This window comes from Onychostruthus taczanowskii, unplaced genomic scaffold (assembly GCF_017590055.1).
Source record: "Onychostruthus taczanowskii isolate IOZ18803 unplaced genomic scaffold, ASM1759005v1 scaffold43, whole genome shotgun sequence".
NCBI classification, from domain to species: Eukaryota; Metazoa; Chordata; class Aves; order Passeriformes; family Passeridae; genus Onychostruthus; species Onychostruthus taczanowskii.
In genome coordinates, this window is record NW_024501792.1 from 3,480,479 (window position 1) to 3,507,401 (window position 26,923).

A 26,923-nucleotide genomic window follows, 5' to 3' on the forward strand; every position below is an offset into this window, starting at 1 on the left:
TTGCATTTTTTTATTCCACCACCAAGCCCCAATTCCTGCCTGCCTGTCCCTGGTGCAGATGTTCCTGCCTCTGCAGAGGCCATGTCCAGCCTCATTTTATCTGGACAGCACCATCAGTATTTCTTTCATCCAGCTAGGGGGTCAGGAAAGAAAAACAACTCTGGTTTTGTGTATTCCAGACCTAACTTTTAAAATCCATGATAGTTTGTACTTACAGGTCAGGAAAACATCCGGTCTTTTTATCCAAAACCCCCCCCCCTTTTTTTTTTTTTCCCCTGCTGCTCCTGATCTCCCAAGTTTTCCTTCAGTTTTGAGAAAGTTCTGCCTGGTTTTGGCTTTGTTGCTGTTTTTAGTGTTTGTGTGTGTGCTGCTGCTTGACTTCCTCCTCCTGGAAGCAGCCAGGAGCCCCAGGGGAGGTTTTATTAATGGAATTCTTCATCTGGACCAGGAATACTCAAAATGTTACTGGCATGAGGCCAGGATCCAAATTATCTTAATTCTTTTTGAAGTTTATGAGAATTTTTTCCTGGGAGAAAGGACAGGGATGAGGCAGGACAACACAACCACATGAACTTGTCTTATTATTATTTATTGTTTGTGCTGAGCAAATGATGCATCTAATTTAAAAAATGAGATTCCCACCCCCAAATAATCCAAATGGCATTCTGATAAAATCATTGGATTTACAGCCTTTATGGCTGGAGGGGAAAATGAACCTTTGGTCTGACATCCTGTATGAAGGATGAAAATGGTGAAAATATGTATTTATGGCTCTGTGAGGGCACCTGCACATCCTTCAGAGCTGCTGTTCAGCTCAGCTATTATGTTTATTTTCACAAAACATCAAAATAAACTCTAAGGAAACCCAGTGTTTACCCTTTTATGCCTATTTTTAATTTTTCATATGGAAAAAGAATTTTTACCCAATTACCAATGCCTTGGGAAAGCTCTTTTGAATGCAAAACATGATCACGAAAGATCTTTGCCACTTAAATTGACATTTATAGACAATATACCAATGAGGCATTTTATAACCATTTTCAGAATTACAACCTGCACTTACACAGAGCAGTGAGAAGCAGGGATTTACAGAGCTTCCCTTTCCAAAACAGGGGCCAGGAATGGATTTGGGCCCCTCCAGCCACAGCTCTGACTGGTTTTTTTTTTCCCATTTTCCCCTTTAATGGGATGGAGTAGGTAGATAATTAATCTGGAATTCATCTTGCATGTGACTGATAGGTATTCTTAGCTCTGAGGAGGTGGCTGTGCACAGCCCATCCCTCCTGATACCTACAGCTGCTTTTGGCTTGCCTAATTTCAATTTTAACACCTTTTTTTTTTTTTTTTCCTTTTTCCCCACTGGAATAGTTAAGTGCAGAGGATTGGGGGCAAAGTGAAGGGTTTGTCCATTCTGGCACAGCTGGATCAGCCAGAATTTGGGGTTGGGAATACCTGAGTGGGGGGTGACCCACAGGCTCCTGCTGCGAGGATTTTTTGGCCAGCACATTCCAGAGGTGACCAGCCAGACATTTAAACAAACACCTTCCCAGCCATCTCCTTCCTCTGACAATTTCCCCACCCCTCACATTATTTGGCTAAATAAAAAAGAAAAAGGAGAAGTGCATGACTGCTTATCTCTTAATACCTTTCTTGCCTGAGCTTTGATTTCCAAACATGTGACTCTGCAGCATTAGGCTGTCCTAGATTTGCCAAGCTTGCAGGTCTCCTGACCCATTTTACAGCATTTGTGATTTGCCTCCCTCCTTGACAACCTGCAGGCCACAGCTGCAAAGCTGCTCCTGGAGAAAAGCCCAGCCCAAAGCCCAGCCCAAGCTTGTAGAGGTGGGACCTAAGAAGGGCTGAGGCTGGGATTATGAGGGGTGAGATTTGAAGGTGTTTTTTCCATGCTGTTTGTCATGGGGAAAAACCTGTGCCTGACTTTATGGTTAAACGTGTGCTTTTTTTCTAGAAATAAACAAAAAATGCGCTGCAAAGTTGTTGTTGGAGCAAATTCCCAAGGCAGGGATTTGGGATCTCCTGCAGAACTCCCCGTTTCAGTGTTACTCCCCCAGTTTCTCAAACTTCAGCCCAAGATGCTGTTTCATTTCACTTGCCCTGGAATGATCCAAGCCCTCCAAAAGTGACGTTCTGCTGAATTCAGAACTGGAACTTTGCTGCTCTTCATCTCTTCAGGGTTTGGGAGAACCAGAAAAAAATCTCTTTGTTGTTATTAGGCACAGTAGGAGAAAAAAATGGACAAAATACCATTTAAAGCCCTTCAAGAGAGTAGAATCTTTATTTACACACAGCTCTCTTTCCTCTGCCACCCCTAAAACTGCTGAATTCCTGCAGGATTTATAATCCAGAGTGTTCCTATGCCAGGACCAAACCCTTCAGAGCTGTGTGAAATAAGTGTGGCTGTCCATCCCCAGCACTCCCAGGCCTCACTTTTTGAAGAACTTTACAGATAAATAATGAAATTATAAATTATTTGAGATACATGCCCCACTCCCCACCCCTTGCTGCATGCAGTGTGCTCAGACCCCGTGAGATAAATAAGAATTCCAGGGAAAATCAAGGTGCATTGCAGGAAATGGGGGTGGTAATGCAATATTTGGTATTTTTCCCAAGAACTTTACAGATAAATAATGAAATTATAAATTATTTGAGATACATGCCCCACTCCCCACCCCTTGCTGCATGCAGTGTGCTCAGACCCCGTGAGATAAATAAGAATTCCAGGGAAAATCAAGGTGCATTGCAGGAAATGGGGGTGGTAATGCAATATTTGGTATTTTTCCCTTCGGGCCAGGCCTTGCCCTGTGAATTTGGGGTGCAGGGGCTCTCTGCTGCTGCTGGGGGGCAGAGCTCTGCTTCTGCCCTGAAAAGAGATGCTGCAACAACAGCTCTGCAGTTCCAGAGTGCCAGGGCTGCCAGATAGGATCCCCCTCCTCAGCTCCAGGGCAGGTGCTTGGCCTCTGCCTCGCTGAAGATTTTGGTTTCCATCAGAAGGTTCAGTTTTCCATCAGGAAGTTCAGTTTTCCATTAGGAAGTTTGGTTTTCCATTGGGAAATTTGGTTTTCCATTTGTAAATTCAGTTTTCCATTAGGAAATTTGGTTTTCCATTGGGAAATTTGGTTTCCCATTTGTAAATTCAGTTTTCCATTAGGAAATTCAGTTCTCCATTAGAAATTTTGGTTTCCTGTTATGAAATTCAGTTTATCACTTGGGAATTCTGTTTTCCATTAGGAAATTCATTTTTCTATGAGGAAATTCAGTTTTCCATTAGGAAGTTTGTTTTTCCATTAGGAAATTCAGTTCTCCATTTGGAAATTCACTCTTCCATTAGGAAATTCAGTGTTCCATTAGGAAATTCAGTTCTCCATTAGGAATTTTGGTTTCCTGTTATGAAATTCAGTTTATCACTTGGGAATTCTGTTTTCCATTAGGAAATTCATTTTTCTATGAGGAAATTCAGTTTTCCATCAGGAAGCTTGTTTTTCCATTAGGAAATTCAGTTCTCCATTTGGAAATTCACTCTTCCATTAGGAAATTCAGTGTTCCATTAGGAAATTCAGTGTTCCATTAGCCAGCCCAAAGCCCAGCCCAAGCTTGTAGAGGTGGGACCTAAAATGGGCTGAGGCTGGGATTATGAGGGGTGAGATTTGAAGGTGTTTTTTCCATGCTGTTTGTCGTGGGGAAAAACCTGTGCCTGACTTTATGGTTAAACGTGTGCTTTTTTTCTAGAAATAAACAAAAAATGCGCTGCAAAGTTGTTGTTGGAGCAAATTCCCAAGGCAGGGATTTGGGATCTCCTGCAGAACTCCCCGTTTCAGTGTTACTCCCCCAGTTTCTCAAACTTCAGCCCAAGATGCTGTTTCATTTCACTTGCCCTGGAATGATCCAAGCCCTCCAAAAGTGACGTTCTGCTGAATTCAGAACTGGAACTTTGCTGCTCTTCATCTCTTCAGGGTTTGGGAGAACCAGAAAAAAATCTCTTTGTTGTTATTAGGCACAGTAGGAGAAAAAAATGGACAAAATACCATTTAAAGCCCTTCAAGAGAGTAGAATCTTTATTTACACACAGCTCTCTTTCCTCTGCCACCCCTAAAACTGCTGAATTCCTGCAGGATTTATAATCCAGAGTGTTCCTATCCCAGGACCAAACCCTTCAGAGCTGTGTGGAATAAGTGTGGCTGTCCATCCCCAGCACTCCCAGGCCTCACTTTTTGAAGAACTTTACAGATAAATAATGAAATTATAAATTATTTGAGATACATGCCCCACTCCCCACCCCTTGCTGCATGCAGTGTGCTCAGATCCCGTGAGATAAATAAGAATTCCAGGGAAAATCAAGGTGCATTGCAGGAAATGGGGGTGGTAATGCAATATTTGGTATTTTTCCCTTCGGGCCAGGCCTTGCCCTGTGGGTGTGGGGTGCAGGGGCTCTCTGCTGCTGCTGGGGGGCAGAGCTCTGCTTCTGCCCTGAAAAGAGATGCTGCAACAACAGCTCTGCAGTTCCAGAGTGCCAGGGCTGCCAGACAGGATCCCCCTCCTCAGCTCCAGGGCAGGTGCTTGGCCTCTGCCTCGCTGAAGATTTTGGTTTCCATCAGAAGGTTCAGTTTTCCATCAGGAAGTTCAGTTTTCCATTAGGAAGTTTGGTTTTCCATTGGGAAATTTGGTTTCCCGTTAAGAAATTCAGTTTTCCATTAGGAAATTCAGTTCTCCATTGGGAATTTTGGTTTCCTGTTAGGAAATTCAGTCTTCAATTAGGAAATTCAATTTTCCATTAGGAATTTTGGTTTTCCATTGGGAAATTTGGTTTCCCATTTGTAAATTCAGTTTTCCATTAGGAAATTCAGTTCTCCATTAGAAATTTTGGTTTCCTGTTATGAAATTCAGTTTATCACTTGGGAATTCTGTTTTCCATTAGGAAATTCATTTTTCTATGAGGAAATTCAGTTTTCCATTAGGAAGTTTGTTTTTCCATTAGGAAATTCAGTTCTCCATTTGGAAATTCACTCTTCCATTAGGAAATTCAGTGTTCCATTAGGAAATTCAGTTCTCCATTAGGAATTTTGGTTTCCTGTTATGAAATTCAGTTTATCACTTGGGAATTCTGTTTTCCATTAGGAAATTCATTTTTCTATGAGGAAATTCAGTTTTCCATTAGGAAGTTTGTTTTTCCATTAGGAAATTCAGTTCTCCATTTGGAAATTCACTCTTCCATTAGGAAATTCAGTTCTCCATTTGGAAATTCACTCTTCCATTAGGAAATTCAGTGTTCCATTAGTTCCCACAGCCCTCAGGTGAGCCTCAGGGGGGCTGACTCTCTTCCCTTCAGGAAGCTGCAGAGGGGATCTTTGCCAGGAGCTGTGGTGATAGGACGAGGAGAAATGGGTGCAGACTGAAATTCGGGTGACATGTCCCAGCTTCTGGTGCATCAGCAGGGATGGATTTCTCTTTTTTGGCCTGAGCAATCGGCTCATCCCTGCTCTGGGGTAGTCAGGGAATTGGAGTGGTGCTTTGGCAAATCCCCCCCAAGCATCAACCACCAAATATTGGAGCAGTGGCAGAGGGGGGAGAGCCCTGGGCTCCTCTTCCTCCAGCTGCCCTGCGTGGAGAGGTCCTGGTGCTGCAAGAGAAAAGCAAATCAACCTCTTGCTGCAGGAAAAGGCCAAGGGAACACAGCCCACGTGTGTGAGGGGCCTTCAAAAGTCCATTCTGTTCTTGCTGGCCCCAGAAACTGATTTCACAAGTGGGGAAGCATGGCCAGGACTGAGGGCAGTCTGCAGGGGAGATGGAGAGGGGCTTTTATGAGAGTGATGGGGCGGGGGGATGGCTTCACACTGACAGGGAGGAGGGTTAGGTTGGATAATCAGAAATATTCTTTACTGTGAGGGGCATGGAGTGACAGGGCTGGGTGGATGGCTTCACACTAACAGAGAGGAGGTTTAGATATTAGGAAATATTTACTGTTAGGGGCATGGAGTGACAGGGCAAGGGGGGATGGCTTCACAGTGACACAGAGTAGGGTTAGATTGGATAATACAAAATATTCTTTACTGTGAGGGGCATGGAGTGATAGGGCAAGGGGGGATGGCTTCACAGTGACACAGAGTAGAGTTAGACTGGGTAATAGGAAATATTCTTTACTGTGAGGGGCACGGAGTGCAGTGTGGTTTCACACTGATGGAGAGGAGGGTTGGGTTGGATAATTGGAAATATTCTTTACTGTGGGGGGTGTGAGACCCCGGAACAGAGAAGCTGTGGATGCCCCATCCCTGCAAGTGTGCAAGGCTGGCCAAAACACTCTGGCAGGCACTGTCCCTGCCATGGCTGGGGGCTGGCACCAGCTGACCCTCGCTGTGCATCACACACCCCGCGGCAGCCCCAGAGCGGGGGGACAGCCCCAGAGAGGGGACAGCCCCAGATCGGGGGGACAGCCCCAGAGTGGGGACAGCCCCAGAGTGGGGACAGCCCCAGATCGGGGGTTACCCCAGATCGGGCACAGCCCCAGAGCGGGGCACAGCTCCAGAGAGGGGGGGTACCCGGGAGGGGGGCACAGCCCCAGAGCATGGGTCAGCCCCAGAGCGGGGAGCAGCCCCAGAGAAGGGACAGCCGCAGTTCGGGGGGTGCCCCAGGCCGGGCCCAGCCCTTGATCGGGAGGACAGCCCCAGGTCGGGGGGTACCCCAGGCCGGGCACAGCCCCAGTTCGGGGGGTGCCCCAGGCCGGGCCCAGCCCTTGATCGGGAGGACAGCCCCAGGTCGGGGGGTACCCCAGGCCGGGCACAGCCCCAGTTCGGGGGGTGCCCCAGGCCGGGCCCTCGGCGCTGGCGGCGCGGGTGCCATGGCATGCTGCGGTCCCGCCGCTGCTGCACATGCTCAGCAGAGAGCGGGGCGGCTCAGCCCCAGCCCCCGGCGCTGCTGCCGCTGCTGCGGGGAGCCCTGCGCGCCTCGCCGCGGCTCCGGGGGCGCGGGGGGCGGCCGTGCCCCGGCTCGGCGCATGGGGCTCGGCGCTCCCCGCGGGACCGGCCGGGGCTGCTCCAATATGTGCCGGGACCTCTGGAGCTGTCATTGGGCAGACAAGGACACGGGCAGCGGATTATCGTGGCTGTACTAATGAAAGGGTTCAAGCTCGCCTGGTAAGCGCGCGGTGGGGAGGAGGGCTCGGGGGGGATGCTGTGGTCCCCCTCTCTCCCCGAAAAAAAAAGGGATGAGCTCCGCCGAGTTGGCGGCGCGGCCGCTGCGGCATCGCCGGCGGGATCTGGGTGCGGGGAGGGAGCACCGGGAGAGGCTCCGGCCGTGGATGCGGCGCTGGGCCGCTGCTGTCCGGGCAGCCCCGCATCCGCCGCGATGCGCGGAGCGCTCCGGCTGCATCCCCCTGCCCTGCTCCGCTGCCCGGCTCTGCCCGAGCCGCATCCCACGGGAAAATAAGCACGGGCAGTTTGTGCCGAAGAAAGGTGGGGGATAAAAAAGTGTTTTGGGTGCTGCGTGCGTGGCATGGCTCCTGCTCGGCTTGTCCTTTAAGCAGCGGATTTTGGGGATGCTCCTCGCTGGCGTGCTGCTGTAAGGACATCGATAGCAGAGTTCCACGGAGCCCGGAGCTGCCGGCAAGGTACCCGAGGGCTCGATAATTCTTTCATCGTTCCTGCGTGTTTTGGGGGGAAACTCACCAGGTTTGGCTAAGTGGGCAGTGAAAGAAAACATTGTGTGGGTGAAAGGCAATTGACAAACTCGGTGTGTGTGTGTCTGAAGTGTTCCCGCGGAGATATTTTGTTGGTCGAGTTTGTATTTTACAGGGGTAGGTAAATATAAATATATGTATATGTGTGCGTGTAATAGGGGATACAATTATATATCTCTCTATAAAATATAATATAAACTTGACCACCAAAGGCTTACGTAGAATCCCGAGTATATCAAAACCACTTTAAATTTCCAATATGTCAAAACCACTTAGTTGGAATAAATAGGCTATGAATTATGATGATGAAATTGATTTAACCAGAACTTTATCAGATGGGAATGGTTCCACAGTTAACAGTGGAATGTGACTTCGTAATTTGGGTTGAATTGGATGACAAGGGCAATGGGAAGGCCTGTTTCTTTTCCTTAATCCTTTTTTTTTTTTTTCCTGTAATGAAAAATGAAGTAATCATAGAAATAACAGCCTCCTTCTCAAGTGTGCTAGTTTACATCAGGATGAATGTGGTGCTTTGAGATCCTTGCCTGTAAAGTGTGAGAAAACAGCAAAGTTATTTTGCATTTGTTATTTTACTTATTGTTGCTATTTTAATTTTATGTCTTTTTTTTCTGTGTAAAAAATAAAAGCACTACAGTATAGCACTAGGAAGCATCTTGTACTGGGCCCCAGGGGACAGACCCGAGCCAGGGATGACTCAATAGGTCATCTCTTTTCTAATTTCTCTAATTCTGTCTTTTATTTAATTACACTGAGAGCCTTTGAATTTTCCCTGTGTGTACATGGCTCTGTGTCACACAGGCTGTACAAATGATACAGATATTAGCATTTGAAAATATTACACGATTTTTTTTTTTTGGAGTGAAAAAAAGCCCCTTTCTCGCAGTGATCCGCTGCCTTCTGTGCTGTGCAGTTGGGCTGAGGTGTTGCATAATAGCTCAGTGGAGTACCGGGAGAGCAAAGCATGTGCTGGAGATGCTGGGAACGCTGGGATGGAGTGGCTCTGCAGTGACATGGCCCCGCTGCCTGCCCACAAACCCGGCAGCTCGGTCCCTTCAAAGCGGGCTTTTGGCGTTCCCAGTCCATCCCAGCGCTCCGGGCAGCTCCGGCGGAGCATCCTGCTGCTGTGCTGGAGGCTGCCTGGGGATGTAAGCAGATTGCAGCGCTGCAGGAGGTGCTGCCCGGGCTGCAGTAGGTGACGCTCTTCCCTCTCCGTTCCCCGGGCTCCCGGCAGGGCCCCGGGGGCTCTGGGCAGTGCTGAGCCCCTTTGTTCTCCATAAAGATCCCGAGCAGTTCCCCCAGCTCTCCTGGAATCATTTGACAGGTGCTACCCAAGCCCTGCCTCTTCAGCATCCCCCTTCATCCCAGCCCCAAAATCAAATATTTTGATTGCTTCCCTTATTTAATTATACAGCGTTCTGGATCTCTGCAGCTGTCACTCTGTTCCCCCTAGGATATTTTGTTTATTTGGTTGTGCTGCAATATCCAGAGCAGGAGGGTGAGTTAGGGACGTTATTTCAGGTCCTGTGTGTTTGTCCCTGCTGGATTGATTGGAGGAGCACAGATTTAAGGACAGAATGAATGCAGGGCTCTCTGAACCTGCTTGGGGTATTTAATGTGGGCTGCACAGCCTTGATACAAAATGGGCTTAGAAGGTTGTTATTTATATAAAGAAAAAAACATCCAGTGCGTGGGCTGCAAACAAATCCTCTGCTCCTTGGTGCAGGAGCAGCACTGCTGGGGTTAACCCAGATTTCCTCCCGGAGCCATGCTCAGAGAGACACATGATTTCTGTCTGTACCAGGGAGGGACAGAAAGCTGTCAGCAGCAGCCGCCTGCTCTGACCCTGAGGAACAGGACTTGCCTTTCCCAGTTTTCAGGCCCCACATCCATCCTGTGCCGTGGGATCACACCAAATCCCACTGTGTGTGACATCAGGGAACCTCTGGGCCTGTCCTGGCCCAGGCCAGCGTGCTGCTGCCTCACAGCATGCCCTGCATTTCTTGCAGCTCGCCACCTCACCCTGCCCAAAATGATCTCATCCCCGTCTGGCCGGGGCTCTGCGGCTCGGCTGGGGACAGCCAGGGGGGCTGGGTGACATCGCAGCGTGCCAGTGGCACGATGCAAGGGCCTGCTGTGGCGTCACGCCGCTCCAGCACAGCGTCCTGGTGGCAGCAGTGATGCTGCAGCCCCCGAGGGTGCTGGCAGGACAGATGACAGCAGCGGTTTGCCTCATCACCGTCTGGTGTCTTGGTTTAATTGGTCGTTTTTGTGTTTTAATGCTGTTTCCTTCTTTACATTGTGACATGGTATTGTGAGAGAGAAGCTTTGCCTTCAGGCTGACATCACTGTTATCTCACAGCTCCTCAGGGACTGTAATCAGCCAGGCCTTACATCTCAGAAAGCCAAAAACCACAGCAGCCTTTCCCTCCCCTTCCATCTCAGGCCGTGCTGCTTGCCCTGCTCTTCCTTCTTAGGAGTTTTGGGGAACCCATGATCCAGCAGAGATGGAAATTAATTTAGATCTTTGATGAGCAATGGAAATCTAATGCCAGAAGAGCGTTGCAGGGACAAAAACAAGCTGGTGGCTGAATTGATGTCCCATAAATGGGATACTGAGTAAAACTCTGCTTGTCTGATTTTCCTTCTTTTGTGGTTCCTTCTGCATTGCTTGTGCTGCTGTGTTGCTTGGAATAGTTCTGAGCTGCAGAACCTGCGATCTGGAACCTACAGAGAAAAGAAGGGCCAAAGGCTCCACTAAAAATAAATCTGTAATTCATTTTTCTGCTAGTGCCTGTGGGTGAGAAAAAAAAAAAACACCCAACAAAACTCTCAATGTTCCAACACCCTACTTATCTGAGGGAAGGATCTATTATGTAGTTGTGGGGGTGGGATGGGAACTAGGTAGGGTTACAGAACAGCAGAGCTAAAATTAGCAGTTGTTTGATGTCAGGGAGCAGTGAAGATTGACTTCAGGCAGTTTCAGTTCTGCCTTCTGCAGGCTGCGGCTGCAGGGGCCCTTGGTACCTGCACCAGGCTGACCCCTGCCCTTCCCTGCCGCTGGAAATCCATGTCTCAGGGTGGGGAAGAGGGGAGGGAGGGGTTCCTGAGCTGCCACACTCAGCTCTGCTCTCCCAGCCTTGCCGCTTCTTTGAGATGTAAAATAACAGGTTGGTGAGGCAGGCACGGGAGGGAAGGTTCTGTCCTCACTTACACAGGGGTGACAAACGTGGGTGTTTGGGATTCGTGGCTCCTTGATTACCCAGGAAATGATGAAGCTGCCTAAGTCACTTCCAATTTGGAGTTGAAGCTGCAGAGCCTTAAAGATCTGCTGCGTGCAATGAACTTCGTCCCGTGGCACTGCGAAGATCCCAAATGAAATTGGATTTCCAAATCAATTCTTCCTCAATTTCTGGAGAAGCTTCGCAAAATAGTTCTGTGAAAGTTACATAATTGTGCTGCTGTGCCCATTGTGCTGTTTGACCTTCACATTACAGGTTCAAATGTTGCATTTTCAGTCTTTCCTGTCTTCATTGATTCCTCTGCTCCTACATCATCCTTTGTGCCTTTTATTCAGGGGGAAGAAATAGGTGCTGATAATCTTTGGCTAAAAACCACCAGAGCTGACCCACATACATATAAATATGGTTTTTGGGGAAGGAGAGGCCTTAGCTCCTTATGAATTCTGCAAATGGATCTGAGGAGTCAGGATGTTCCCTTCGCTGGCGCTGCGGCAGGAAGAGCAAACCTCATTAACAGGTCGCTCATTTTCCCCTGCATCCAGAACATTCTGACCTGGCCATACGTCCTGAACCTTCTGGCTGTCCATAAATTAAGGTTTTTATCCTTTTCCAGCAAGATGATGTTGTTCCAGGTGTCTGGAAGGACAGCTTGGAGCAGCCTTGGCAGGTTTATTCTGAGATGGTTCTGTGGCATGCAGTCACTGAGGGGTAATTAGCAGGTTTTGTGCTAATTTCTCTGGCCCTGGTGTATTTTTTCTGCCCTTTTCCATAGTGGGAAGCCCTAGGAAGCCGTGAGGAGCCTAATACAAGTCCACTAAAGCCGAGGAAAAGCATTGCACACACCCTTGGCCAGGCTGTGCTCGTGGGCACCAAGAGAGGCAGAAATAGAAGCAGGATCAGCCCAGCACCAGTTTCTGTCCTGGGCTGCACTGTGCCACGCTGGATTAATACCTGCAGTGGCAACAGGCTGTGAAGCACAACTTTTATTTTAGCAAAAGTGTCAGCCCAGCACCAGTTTTTGTCCTGGGCTGCACAGTGGATTAATACCTGCAGTGGCAACAGGCTGTGAAGCACAACTTTTATTTTAGCAAAAGTCTGAAATTACAGTGGAAGGAGACCTCTTGAAATAAAACCAAGGCATTTTCAAACCCTTGATCTGAGACTGGGTTTGCTGTGTGATGATGGACTGGCAAAAGCATCTCTTTAATATTTTTGTTTCTTATGTGGTTGGTTCTTGGCATCAAGTTTTGATTTAAATTTGGAAAAACATCTGTAATTTTGTCCTCTAATACGTATGTGCAGATTGAAACCTCTCTGAGGACAGGCAGACAGAGCAGTTCTTTGACTGAGGCCGTGAAGAAGCTGCACTTTGCAGCACCCAGAATCTCTCCTCCAGATCTCTCCTTGGGCTGCAGATTATTTTGGCTAATTGAATCCCAATCGCTTGTTTTGCTGGGAAATTGCCTTCCCCTGTTATCAGATAGCAAGATCACCTTGCTCTCTGTCTCCAGTCCTCAGGAATGTCAAGGGAAGGGCAAACTGGAGTGGCTCTGCAATCCTGCAGCCTTTGCCCACTCAGGGCCTGGAGCTGAGGCGAGTGAGGCAGCAGTGGGGCTGTCCCAGAGATTCTTTTCCCCACTAAAAAGCCTGAAGATGTGGAAAAATCAGTCCGGAAGAGATAAAACATGGAGCTGAGGCTGCTGGATGCTGTTTGAGAGCTTGGTCCCTTCCTGAGGGAAGGAAGGTGCTGCCTGTGGGAGCTGGGGGTCGCGAGAGGCCCTGGTTGTGCCTGGATCTGTCATTGACCATCTTCATCCTCACGGTGCCTCTGCCCCACTTTCCCTGCCTGCAAAATGAGGCAAACCAGCCTCCCCTTCCTTCTCCCCCTTCCAGCAGCAGAGATTTTCATGGGACAAGTGATGGAAGGAGGTGTGGGACAGAAATCAGTCTCCCCTTCCTTCTCCCCCTTGCAGGAGCAGAGATTTTCATTCCCACATTTTGGGAAGGAGCTGTTGGACAGAAATCAGTTTCCCTTTGCCTGGAGCAGAGATTTTCATCGGACAAGTGCTGGAAGAAGATGTTGGACAGAAATCAGTCTCCCTTTCCTTTTCCCTTTGCCTGGAGCAGAGATTTTCATCGGACAAGTGCTGGAAGAAGATGTTGGACAGAAATCAGTCTCCCTTTCCTTTTCCCTTTGCCTGGAGCAGAGATTTTCATCGGACAAGTGCTGGAAGAAGATGTTGGACAGAAATCAGTCTCCCTTTCCTTTTCCCTTTGCCTGGAGCAGAGATTTTCATCGGACAAGTGCTGGAAGAAGATGTTGGACAGAAATCAGTCTCCCTTTCCTTTTCCCTTTGCCTGGAGCAGAGATTTTCATCGGACAAGTGCTGGAAGAAGATGTTGGACAGAAATCAGTCTCCCTTTCCTTTTCCCTTTGCCTGGAGCAGAGATTTTCATCGGACAAGTGCTGGAAGAAGATGTTGGACAGAAATCAGTCTCCCTTTCCTTTTCCCTTTGCCTGGAGCAGAGATTTTCATTCCCACATTTTGGGAAGGAGCTATTGGACAGAAATCAGTCTCCCTTTCCTTTTCCCTTTGCCTGGAGCAGAGATTTTCATGGGACAAGTGCTGGAAGAAGATGTTGGACAGAAATCAGTCTCCTCTTCCTTCTCCCCCTTCCAGGAGCAGAGATTTTCATTCCCACATTTTGGGAAGGAGCTGTAAGAAAGAAAATCAGTCTCCTTTTCCTTCTCCTCCTTCCTGGAGCAGAGATTTTCATTCCCACATTTTGGGAAGGAGCTATTGGACAGAAATCAGTCTCCCTTTCCTTTTCCCTTTGCCTGGAGCAGAGATTTTCATGGGACAAGTGCTGGAAGAAGATGTTGGACAGAAATCAGTCTCCTCTTCCTTCTCCCCCTTCCAGGAGCAGAGATTTTCATTCCCACATTTTGGGAAGGAGATGCTGGGCAGAAATCACCCTCCCCTTCCTTTTCTCTTTGCCTGGAGCACAGATTTTCGTGGGACAAGTGCTGGAAGGAGCTGTTGGACAGTGTCCCACGTTTTTAAGTGTCTGATTCACCCCGTGTGTGTTGATGGTTGTGTTGGACTGAAGAGGAGCACTCACATAGCTGGAATTTCTGCTTCATTTCTGCTCAGCAAGTGGGCAGGGGCAAGGCCTGGAAGAGGCAAAAATTGCCATCAAAACTCTTGTGGTGCTCCCTGACACAACTACTGTGTCCTGGTCAAGGCCTCTTCTGCTTTTTCCAGTTGAAATTCCAGATTTCTCTCTATTTTAAACAGTTTAAACTTTGGTTGATTGACCAGCTGCTGTGTTTTTGCTTGAACCTTCCCCAGAACTCCTCTGAGTTCAGGGCCCTGGTTAGAAAGTGAATCTTAATGCATTATTAATCTAATTGATGCTTATTATGACTGGTAACTACTAATTTCAGGATTTTGAGCCTGTTCGAAGTAAATTGTAGAAGCTGTGATAATGTATCCAAGGATGGAATATCCAAGCTCAGGAAATGGAGACACCAAACCCAAAATGCTGCACAGAATTCCTTTTCCTTCTGGGTGCCCTTGCAGAGCCACGTGCTGAATGCAAGATGCTGGAATGTTCTCTGAGCTTCCCCTTTCCTAAAGTTTTCCTTTTGGCCAGATTTAGGCCTGTGCTGTTGATTATATTTTACATTTTCCAGCGGTTTATTCCCCTGTAACCATTTGTCCAGGACAGAGTGATCTCTGTGGTCACAGCCAAGTGATCTGAGGGCAGATGCTCTGCTTTTTTTCCCAACTAAAAAAAGATGCAAAATGCTGCCACTCTCCTTTGACAAGGTCACAGCCACTCCATGCATGTGGCAGAGGAGCAGAGAAAGAGGAATTTGGGGATTTTTTTTTTTGGAGATTCATATATTTGGGGTATGTATTTTGAATAATTTTCAAACCACTCAGAATACCAGGTTTGGTAGAATGTGGTTTTGGACCACAGCTAATTTCAGGCCTTGGAATTGGAAGGAGAAAAATGGAGGAGAAAATGAGTGGAATGAAAAGGACTTTGGGGGAAAATTAGGTGTATTTTGAGGAGTAGCAAAGATTTGGTAGCAGAAGAAATGTCCAGCTATGCACATAAAATTAGAACAAGTTAGCTGGAGGGGGAACACACAACTTGTTTAGTTCAAGAACAGCTCCCTCTAATTAGAGTCGTTCCCTTAACGAGATGCTGAGCAAGTCAGGCTGTGTGTAAAGGACAGGAGGAGGTGGCCAGGCCTGAGCTTTGCAGAGATCATTTGCAAGGTCCCAGCCCTGCTGCAGTGGGGACACACGAGGTGCTGTGAGTTAAAAGGCTTGCATGCAGACAGAGGAGTTTCAGAGAGCTGCTGCAGAGGCAGAGCTGTAATTTTGGTGTATTTCTGACCCCACAGGACCAGAAATAAAGCAGCTGTGGGGATGTGGAAGGAGTGCCCTTTGCTGTGCTGCCCTCAGAGATGGAATTTGGCTTTTTCAGAGCTGTCAGCTGTTAGAGAAATGCGATGCACAACCTGAAGCACATTTTGGGAATGAGGTTTGGGAGGCAAAGCCGAGCTTAGCTGTAGGCCATGAAAGAAGGATGTGTCTGGAGGCCAGGGCTCGCAGAACCTGAGCAACATTCAGAGCCTGCTCCAGGGCACTAAAGCTGCAGCATTGCTTCAAATACCTGCTGTATTATTTTTCCAGCAGGAAGAACAAGTTCCCCATGGATTCTTTTCTGTTTTAAGGGCAGCTGATAGCACAACTGATCTGGGAAATAGGACTGTTTCTAAAATTGTGTTGTTTTACAGCAAAAGAGGCTCTTGAAAACAGAGATTTGTTGTGCTGGGAGATTTTCGTGCCCCACCTCCAGTTTGGAGGAAGAGATTCCATCCTAAATAGTCAAGATGGACAAAGGGTAGAAGAAAGGAAGTGGAATTAGTCCTGGTTTGGAGATGAGGCACATGGAGATTAGAGGTGTTTTTCCTTTTAATGTGTTTATGAATAGCTGTGTATTAATTCCCTACTGGAAGCTTAGCTTAGGAGAGCAAAAAATTATTATAGCTTAAACAATTCCCTAAAGAGAGCAAACTCTGCTGAAGTAAGAGCAGGATGAGAAATGCAAACATCCATCCCTCTCCCCTGTACCTCCCACAGGGGACTTGCCCAAAGCCACAAACTGAACCCTTGTAATTGTCCCAAAACATCCTGGATCCTTATAATTGTCCCAAAACAACCCGTGCCTTGCTCGTATTTGAAGATACCACAATTATCCTGAGGATATCTGTTCTTTCAAGGATCACAGCCCAGATTAGGAATTTGGGATGATTTGGATGTCACTTTGCAAGATTTCCCACAAACTCCAAATCCCATGGATGTCTGCGTGTGTCTTGGAAGTTTTGGGGACAAAAATGCAGCAAGTCAAAACAAAATCCTTGAAACTGTAACACTCAACCAGCCCCAATTTTGCAATCACAGATTTGCAATCATTGCAATAGATTAGGTTTGGAAACTGGGCTGCAAACTGGGCTGCTGCCTCTTTAAATAATGGAAATAATGGAAAGCAGAGCTAGAGACTGAAAGAAGTGTGATATTATTGAGGTATTGATCCATGCTCCTGCCAATGAGATGTCCTGTACAGGGCCAGGAGCTGGACTTCAGTAATCCTTGTGAGTTCCTTCCAGCTCAGGATATTCTGTGGTTCTACAGGCCTGTTTGTGTTTATTAACAGTTACCTGTTGCTGTTTAAGAACGTGACAAGTGAATGAGTTTATTCCACTTCTCTCCTGCTCCTGGCTGTGAGGATTTGACTTTGGCCTTGTTTCTTTCCCACAATTTCATATCATCCCATTGCTCATTGTTCAAAAAAAAACCCAAAAAACAACTCCAAACCTTTTAATACAGCTTTCCTTTTTCTTCAATATTTACATTCCTCAAATATTTGTTGACCACTCCACTTTGTTTACCCTTCAAGTCTGTTTTCACAAACGAGCCTCATGAGTGCCGGGATGTTTTTGTTGCCTTCCTTTGAACTCATTGCTGGGTAAGAAAATCTGTCTGGTTCTTTGCCACCCTTCTAGACGTGTTCCTGGTTGGGACTGACGGATCATACAGAGCAAATATTTCATCATTCCATGAGGGGTGCCTGATCAGCTCCCAGTCACATCAGCCCTCCCTGCTCCTGTATCATGTTGCAGGGACATTTTTCATTTGCTTTCTGCTCTTCCCCTGTCCATCTGTGCTGCTTTCTTGCTTTCTGAATTCTTTAAATTGCTGGCTGTGGCTTCGTTTCCTCTCTTGCACCTGCCTGGAGTAGGTACAAAGCCAAGGACAGCAGCAGGGCTGCGTTCCTGCTTTTCCCAGGCAGGAATCGGGCATAGCCTCTGTTTATTTTTCCTCAGACAGGTTTTTTTAAGTGTGTTTATATACACTTTCAAGATGAGTCACATTGTTACCTTCTGCATTGTGGAACCTCCGTGCAGAACATGGCCTTTCCCGGAGCTTGTATTTGGAAATGCCCATGTGCTGAAGGCAAATATTTCTATTTATTCTAAATATTTCCTGTTGCTGCCTGCTGTTCTAGCAGGGAAATCGATGGTTTGAAGGTTTAGGAGTGTGTGCAGCCCCTCAGGGTGAAAAGCCAGAGCTTTGTGGGAGCGGGGAAGTGGAATTTCGAGGTAATTGGGATGTTTATGTCCACGCTGACTGCTCTGCTCCTTTGTCGTCACAGAAGTGCTCCCTGGTGGTTTGCACGGCGGGGAGGACGGGGATATTTAATAAAGCTCTGCTCGGGGTGCCAGGGCTGTGTGGCAGCGCAGAGGAGCTGTGCCAGGGCGGCAGAACCCATGGGTAAGGGCAGGAGAAGAGCAGAAATCCTGCAATTCCTCTTCGGTGAGGGCAGCGAGGAGCGACCAGGGTTAACCGGGTGATGTGGGACATCCTTAAAGCGACAGCGGGAGCTTTTCTCCCCAGTGGGCAGCGGCCGGCTCGGATGCCAGAGCCGGGCAGCGCACAGCTCCTTTGGCTGCCCTGAGATGCCTCGGAGCAGCAGCAGCGAGGTTCTCCGGCGGTTCCGTGGGGTCCCCCCCGGCGGGATCGCTGCGGGCTGCGGGGAGCAGCGGGGAAGAGCCGCAGGCAGCTCCCGGGAAGGGCCATCCGCTAACAGGTGCCCGTGGAATCCTTTAAATCCTCGTTTTTTATCTCCCAGGCAGGCGGGGGATCCTTCACTTGTGTGTGTGTGTGTGCTGGGAGGTCAGAGTTCCTCGGGATAAAGGATGCGGGGCTGGGATGGAGATGCGGCTGATGGGGGAATGTCAGTCGGGGTGGAAGGGATGTGGGGGAAAAGCTGGGGAAGACTGAAGGTGGAGAATATTCCCAGTGGCATCCCAAGATGTGTTGATGTTGGGTTTGAGGTGAAATTTCGGTCCCTTCTGGATGCCCCTGCAGTGACACTGGAAGTACAGTGACAAAACATTTAACTCTGTGCTGAGGGAAGAAAAGAAGGATCAATAATGGAGGCACTACTGTGATGATTTCACAGGGACCTGTCATTAGGGTGATTCTGGTCTTTTTCTTTGTGGGTAGGGCAGCCTTATTCTCCACCTTGTTCTGTGGGCCTGGGGGCAGGGGCTGCACTGAGCAGCTCTGCAGGGGTTTTGGTCAGTTTTGGGGTGAGCCCAGCAGATTCCAGGAATCTGGAAGGAAGGGCCAAGTAAAGTTCAGTAAGTCAGTGGGAGCAGGGGTGAATCCATTTGGATTGGGGTCGGAAATCAGAGGTGGCACAGGGCAGGTCTGAAGGTAGAGGCTGGGCAGTGCTGTGTAGGAGGCTGCAGAGGCTGGTTTCTGTTTGGATAACCAGATTGGAACAGCTGGGAGGAATGGAGAAGCTGGAATATCCATAACAGAACAACACAATGCAGAAGCACTCACTGCACCAGCCAGGGCTGGAGGAAGAGATTGGCCCATGGAACCATTTTAGGACAATTAGGACAATTTCCTAATTTTTTTCTCTTTATGAATGAGCTGTGAGCTGTTGCAGCTCCGTACAGCAGGGCAGAGGGAGCAGAGGGGTGCTGGGTGCTGGATGGGGCCTGTCTGTGCCAGGAGGCTGCTGCAGGCCAGCCCCTGGCACAGCTCCGTGCATGTTCATTCTGCTCTCCCCAATGGCAGCTATTGAAGCTTTAGCCAGATGTCAGGGAGCTCTCCCTTTGTGCTGAGCCTGCACAGGAGCAGCACGACTGGGGGCTGCTGCTCAGTTCCTGGGAGCACAGAGGGGGTGGCTGTCTCATATTCCCAGTGGCATCCCAAGAACTCATTTGTTTGTTTTGGGTTAGAGGTGAAATTTTGGTGCTGCTGGTCCCTTCTGGCTGCCCTGGAAATACAGTGGCAAAACATTTGACTCTGTCCTGAGGGAAGAAAAGATAAATAATGGAGGCATTACTGTGGTGATTTCACAGGGATCTGTAATTAGGCTGAGCTCCTGTTTGTGTTATTTTTCCTTGTGTGCAGGGCAGCCTTCCCTGGTTCACCTGTTCTGCTTTTCCCTTCATCCTCCCTGAAAAGGGGAGCTGCTCCTGCTGAGATGCACTCAGGCCCGTGTCTGCCTGATCTCCCCAGCCCTCAGCACGGTGCTATAACCCCAATAAAGGCAGGAGTTCCTTTTGTTAGTGCTCCATCTCAGAGACATCTGCTGGCGTTCTTGGTGTGCCTGTTAATCTTCATTTTCAAGCGCACTGGCTGCTGGGTCCATTATCTGTCAGAGCACAGCAAGGGCTTCTGAGGTAAGAGATGCACCAGTGCAGGAGGACAGAACATGCAATGGCTCCCCAGGAAGAAAAATGGATTTAGTGCCAAGCAGAGGCTGACAGGGAACTCCAGGTGTGTGAGTGGCGCATGGTTAGAAATCCCAGAGAGGGGATTTGTGGGGGGGCACCTCTGCCAGCCTTTCCCACTGCATCATTCCAGCCTCCAGGTGGGATCTGTGCATGGTTAGAAATCCTAGAGAGGGGATTTGTGGGTGGGCAGCTCAGCCAGCCTTTCCCACTGCATCATTCCAGCCTCCAGGTGGGATCTGCTGCCTGTCCGTGCTGCTCTGCATTTCTCCTGACATCTATCCTGCAGTGCTTCTCCGTGCTGGGATGGGATTCTCTTGGCCTCAGCCGACAGGGAAAAACTGGCTTGCCTTGTGCTACTCTTCCTCCTCATTTTCAGAGATCACTGATTTAAAGAAGGCCAGAACTACATTAAACCCTCATGGGCATCACTGTGAACTGGTAGCTGTGACTCCTCAGTGTGTGAGTGGTGCATGGTTAGAAATCCTAGAGAGGGGATTTGTGGGTGGGCAGCTCAGCCAGCCTTTCCCACTGCATCATTCCAGCCTCCAGGTGGGATCTGCTGCCTGTCCCTGCTGCTGTGTGCTCTGCATTTCTCCTGACATCTATCCTGCAGTGCTTCTCCGTGCTGGGATGGGATTCTCTTGGCCTCAGCCGACAGGGAAAAACTGGCTTGCCTTGTGCTACTCTTCCTCCTCATTTTCAGAGATCACTGATTTAAAGAAGGCCAGAACTACATTAAACCCTCATGGGCATCACTGTGAACTGGTAGCTGTGACTCCTCAGGGATTTGGGGCAGCCCATGGCTGGTGAGGAACCTGCCTAGACAGATTCTGGCCATGCTGCAAATGCTTGTCCTGGCTGGTGGAGGCTCCAGCTCTCACTCCAGAACTTTATGCTGAGCCTCTCCATAGCACAGCCTTTCCCCCCCCATCCATCCCCACAGCCTTTCCCCCCCCATCCTCCCCACAGCCTTTTCCCCCCATCCATTCCTGCAGCTCTCTGCATCCAACTCCTGACTGTCTGAGTGTGGTGTTGGGGACAACAGGTAGGGCTGTGTTTCCTGGGTGAGGTGGGACCTGCTGCCGGTGAATGTCTTTAATTCTGCGTGGTTCCTTTTGTGCAATTAAGCCACAGCCTTTCCCCCCATCCCTCCCCACAGCCTTTTCCCCCCCATCCATCCCCACAGCCTTTTCCCCCCCATCCATCCCTGCAGCTCTCTGCATCCAACTCCTGACTGTCTGAGGGTGGTGTTGGGGACAACAGGTAGGGCTGTGTTTCCTGGGTGAGGTGGGACCTGCTGCCGGTGAATGTCTTTAATTCTGCGTGGTTCCTTTTGTGCAATTAAGGAGAGCTAATTAGCTCCTCTTAGTGCAGTCTCCTTGCAGAGGTAGCTGACCTCTTGTTAATCCTGGATTAAGTTCTTACTAAGAACTGGCTCTTTGTGTGTCCCAGTTAAGATGTTGACACTTTGTTCTCTCTCTCCCCTTGTTCTCCTCCTCCCCCTGTTCCTCCCCATGCCTGTGAGCACATGATTGCCTGCCTCCTCCAGCCCCCACTGCTGTAGGAATCCATGGATTCTGTGAAAATGCCACTGCCAGCTCAGAAAGAGCTTTGCTTGGCCTGGCACCTGTCTAGGAGCCCATTTTCCACAAGGAGAAAGGGAGAGTGCTTCCTGTTGCTTGACAGGGTGGGAATCCTGTGGGGTTTGAGGAGCAGCACCCGTGGGCTGAGCAGGAGTTGTCAAACAGGACCAATACCCCAGCCAGAGGGTTCCTCTGTCCCGAGCTGTGCAGTCAGGAGTCCACCCATTCATTCCTGAAGAGGGTGAATGGCAGAAAAGCAAATTAAACATGTGCAAAATGCTAATTACCACCCAGTTTCCCACCAGTGTTAATCCTGCATCATTTCCCACCAGTTAATCCAACATCTTGAGGTGTTACACTGGGTTTTCCCTCAGGACATGTTTTCCTTCAATATTTCTTGACATTTCAGTTGTGTCTTTTTCAAAGGCAAGGCTGGAAATGCAATGCAAGTGTGTCCCCCTGGTTCTGTTCTGAGCTCAGCTGACAGGCAGAGATACTGGGGAAGAGCTCTCCCAATGGCTTTAAGTTTTCAAACCAGATCATATTAAAGATGGGCAAAGAATTACGGGGGGAAATGAGAAACCCTCCGTGTTGACCCATCCAGGTGCTCATTGTTGCCTGACATTCTGCAGACAGATTTTAAAGGCTTCTTTTTGTTCTGCACCGCCGGTGTGGCTTACAGGGAGGGTAGGATTGCTCTGGAGAGCTGATCCCAGCCCCACCTGATGCTCTGCAGGCCTGGACATCCAGGCCCTGCTGTGTCCCACGGATCTGTCACCAGCCCTGGGCTTTAATTACTCGGCCAGTGCCTCATTTCCTCGGGGCTGGGAGATGCAATATGCATGAGAGTGCTTGTGTTACAGCAGCACAACAGCCCTGCAGGCGCTGCAGGGGCAGTTTGGGCAAGGAGAAGGTGCTGCCTGCCTGGGCACTGGAGAGCCTGACCCAGGAAATTGGAGCATCCTCGGAGGGAGGGATCCCCAGATGTGGCTCTGGTGCTCCTGCAGGGCTTGGCAGAGCTGTGCTGTCCAGGCTGAGGGGTGTGACTATGTGGCTCTGGTGCTCCTGTGCTGTCCAGGCTGAGGGGTGTGACCGTGCCATGCTCAGCAGGCAGATGCTCACATTGTCCTTCACACATGAAATAAAGTCCTTGTCTCGAGTCTTGAGCAGCAGACTCGTGCAAGCGAGCCCAGCTGACATAAAATGCATTCTTGCAGCTCTTGAACGAGACAGGAACTTGCAGCTTTATGTCCAGAAGAGCTTCCTTAAAGGCTCCTAAAGATCCTCTCTCAGTGCAGTTTTATCCAACTTTTATCACCATGAAATGAGCTGTCTGCAGTGCCAGGGATGGTGCTGCACAAATGTAAAAACTCTTTGTCCTTCCAAGAGTTTGGGGTGAAACTTTGCAGGTCTGACCAAGTTTATAAAGCTTTGAGGTTCTGTGTGGTTTTCCAGATTCCCCATAACTTTGCCCCTCGCACACCATGCCAGATAAGCCTAAGAAGCTTTTCTCTGAGTAAACTATATAAATATTGCATTTTTACTGCTTCTCACACAGTGCTTTTGGAAGGAGGACTTTTGTTTGATTCATCTTCTCTCTGACAGTCTGAAGGGTGGGTTAGACTTAACTTCATGTCTATCCTGCCACTCCATGACCTGCTTTGAGCCTTCGTGTGTTCCAGATCTGAAGTAGCCATTATATTGAATTTATCTCAGCATTTGGGTCAGTGTAACTCATGTGACTACTGAAAAATAGCATCTGTTCAAACCTTAAAATTCATTCAGACTAAAGTATCAAAATGTGTGGAGGCTAAGAATTTTGGTTTTTTACTATTTTCTCACTTTCTGGAAGAGAAAAAAACCACTGAAAGATCCATACAAAATGGGACCATTCATATATCTCATTCCAAGTGCTGTTGAATGCAAAGTGTGAGGCTTGAATTGATTCTGGTTGGAGGTACAGAACAGTGTTTGGGAGAACACAAACCCTTGCATAATAATGCTTGCCACAGATGGGTAATTGAGCCTTGAATTAGTTACAGTGGTTAGTTTTGTTTGCTTCCCAAAATAGGTTTCTCTTGTCTGGTCAGGATTTATCCAGCTCCAGCTTTCAGCACTTGCAGCTGATACCCACAGTGGGATCAAACCTGGATTCCAGGTGAGCAGTTCAATCTTGCCATTCCTTGGCTGTGCAGGAAGGATTCAGTGCCACTGCCTTCAGTGCTGGTTGCTCTTCTCTGGATTTATCCAGATTATCCACTCACTGAACCGGGGTGCAATCCTACACATGGCCTTTCAGTGGGAGTCACACCATCCTTGGGCACAGGGAGTGGGAAAAATTGAATTTAAAACGTCATTTCCTTGAAATAAATTTCTAATTCTCCAGCTGGCAAACTTTGGGAAGCATTTGGAACAACAAAACTGACCTCAGGCTGATGGATGCAACAAAGTTATTAGAACAGTGAATTCATGTGCACCTAGGTGTAATCTGTGAGTAATGTGAAGGTGATGGTAGTGTTGTGGTATCCAGACAAAGGTGTGTATGGTGGTGCTGCTTTCAGTTTAAAATCCTGTGCAGCCTTTGAACCACACTGATCTGAGCCTGCTGGAGCACCTGCTGCTCCCACTGATGCTGATTACAGTGGAGTGATGGATAATCAGCCTTTTGGGAAGATGCTCTTCTGGGAATTAGCGCCCAAAGCTGGGACTGATTGTCAGGAGAAGAGAAAATGTTCAACCCTGGGTGTGGAAAGGGCAAAATGTGACAAGAGCAGCAAAGGGCAGAGTGCTCAGTATTTACAGCATTCAAGGAACAGCTCCTTGTGCATCCCAATTCAGTGTAATTCCACATGTGGACACTTGTGCTGAAATCAGGGGTGTCAGTGCAGTTCCAGCTCAGTTCTGCTCTATTTCCTTGCACACACAAGGCCTGATTTCACAGACTGGGAGGCAAAGTGCAAGCTGGGTGATTGTTTTGCTCTCACAATCCTTCATCTTAATTTTTATTGTACTAAGAGGGACTTACTTATTGTCCCTTATTTATTGTTTTGAGAGGGACTGAAGTCCATCTCCTTATTCTGGAATAAAGATGTCCCCAAGCAGGTTTGGAGGGATACAGTGTGCTCAAAAGAAACACCACCTACCAATGCTGAAAAAGCTGTAAACTTTGCTTGATTATGTTTCTTTAAAAATCCCAGGCCTGTTTACACATGGATAAGCACGGCAAAAGAAACAAACAAAAAAAAGAAACCAAATTAGCTTCCTAGACGGAGCCGGCTAAATTGAGTTGAGGTCACCTTAACTCTGAATGAGCGTTGTTTAATTCAGCTCAGATAATCCACGTGGCCACTTAATTAGGGTTTAATTTTCCTGCCTGTTCTTGCTTACACGCTTTGAAACTTTCTCCCAGCAGCGCGTGTGCGGCACGGAGGACAAAACACAATGTTTCCAACCTGTGGGATTTTAACTCCTAGGGTTTGTTGATGTCCTTGGAAAGCATTTGGGGTCGCTTTTTTTGGGGCTCCTCAGGGGAGATGGGAGCGGGGTGTGCAGGGAGGGAGATGGGGAGGACAAACACATTTCCAACCTGTCGGATTTTTAACTTGTAGTGTTTGTTCAAGCCCTGGAAAAGCGTTTGGGGTCTCTTTGCTGGGGTGATGAGCGGGGCGGGCAGGGGTGGGCGCATTCTGTAAAACAGGGAGGAGAAACACAACATTTCCAACCTGTTGGATTTTAACTTGTAGTGTTTAAATCCTCAAAAAGCATTTGGGGGTCTCCTTGCTGGGGGAGACGCGAGCAAGCAGGCAGGGGTGGGCGCATTCTGTAAAACGAGGACAAACACAACATTTCCAACCTGCCGGATTTTTAACTCGTAGCGTTTGTTCAAGCCCTTGTAAAGCGTTTGGGGTCCCTTTGCCGGGGAGATGCGAGCGGGGCGGGCAGGGGTGGGCGCATTCTGTAAAACAGGGAGCACAAACACATTTCCAACCTGCCGGATTTTTAACTCCTAGCGTTTTTTCAAACTCTTGTAAAGAGTTTGGGGGTCTCTTTGCCGGGGTGATGCAAACGGGGTAGGCACGTTATGTAAAACAGGGAGGACAAACACAACATTTCCAAGCTGTCGGATTTTAACTCGTAGTGCTATTTAAATCCTCAAGAAGCCTTTGGGGGTCCCTTTTTACGGGGAGATGCGAGCGGGGCGGGCACATTATGTAAAAGAGGGAGGACAAACACAACATTACCAACCTGTCGGATTTTTAAGTCCTAGAGTTTATTCCAACCATTGTAAAGCGTTCGGGGGTTTCTTTGACGGGGAGATGCGAGCGGGGCGAGCCGGGGTGGGCGCATTCTGTAAAACGAGGACAAACACAACATTTCCAACCTGCCGGATTTTTAACTCGTAGGGTTTTTTCAAGCCATTCTAACGCGTTCGGGGGTCCCTTTGCCGGGGAGATGCGAGCGGGGCGGGCAGGGGTGGGCGCATTTTGTAAAACGAGGACAAACATAACATTTCCAGCCTGCCGGATTTATAACTCGTAGGGTTTTTTCAAGCCATTCTAACGCGTTCGGGGGTCCCTTTGCCGGGGAGATGCGAGCGGGGAGAGCCGGGGTGGGCACATTCTGTAAAAAGAGGACAAACACAACATTTCCAACCTGCCGGATTTTTAACTCGTAGCGTTTGTTCAAGCCATTGTAAAGCGTTCGGGGGTCCCTTTGCCGGGCAGATGCGAGCGCGGCGGGCAGGCATTCTGTAAAACAGGGAGCACAAACACATTTCCAACCTGCCGGATTTTTAACTCATAGCGTTTTTTCAAGCCTTTGTGAAGTGTTTGGGGGTCCCTTTGCCGGGGAGATGCGAGCGGGGCGGGCGCAGTCTGTAAAAAGAGGACAAACACAACATTTCCAACCTGCCGGATTTTTAACTCGTAGCGTTTTTTCAAGCCTTTGTAAAGTGTTTGGGGGTCCCTTTGCCGGGCAGATGCGAGCGGGGCGGGCGCAGTCTGTAAAAAGAGGACAAACACAACATTTCCAACCTGCCGGATTTTTAACTCGTAGCGTTTTTTCAAGCCTTTGTAAAGTGTTTGGGGGTCCCTTTGCCGGGCAGATGCGAGCGGGGCGGGCGCAGTCTGTAAAAAGAGGACAAACACAACATTTCCAACCTGCCGGATTTTTAACTCATAGCGTTTGTTCAAGCCTTTGTAGTGTGTTCGGGGGTCCCTTTGCCGGGCAGATGCGAGCGGGGCGGGCAGGGGTGGGCGCATTATGTAAAGCGCTGCGCACGCGTGTGCGCGGAGCGTGTGCGGCCGCACCGGGCAGCATCACCGGGGGGACGGGCATGGGCACGGCCGGGGCCGGGGCAGCGTGTCCGGCAGCGCCGCGGTGCCCCTGAGAGCCCCGGCGAGGGCCGTGCCATGCTGCAGGAGGTGAGTACCCTCCCGGCCGGCCGCACGAGTGCATGAATGAATGAACCCCATGAGTGCCGAGCGATCCCGGGTGGATTCCGCCTAGCTGCTGCTGCTGCGCCGCTCCACGCTCCCGAATGGCTGCCAGGTTA

The 26,923-nt window shown here is 48.9% G+C and overlaps 1 protein-coding gene across 6 annotated transcripts in view; it reads left to right on the plus strand.

Annotated features, from left to right (window-relative positions):
- Nucleotides 1-26,923, plus strand: part of GRAMD1B (GRAM domain containing 1B) — a 113,448-nt gene that overhangs the window by 30,881 nt on the left and 55,644 nt on the right. Inside the window, exon 1 of one of the 6 annotated variants that reach the window (XM_041413774.1) lies at nt 6,943-7,145. The exons of the other annotated variants lie outside the window; for them this stretch is intronic. Within the exon in view, the coding sequence (XP_041269708.1) occupies nt 7,123-7,145 (23 nt within the window). The 5' untranslated portion in view covers nt 6,943-7,122. Of the gene's footprint in view, nt 1-6,942; nt 7,146-26,923 lie in introns of those variants that run through there. 6 annotated transcript variants of the gene reach the window in all.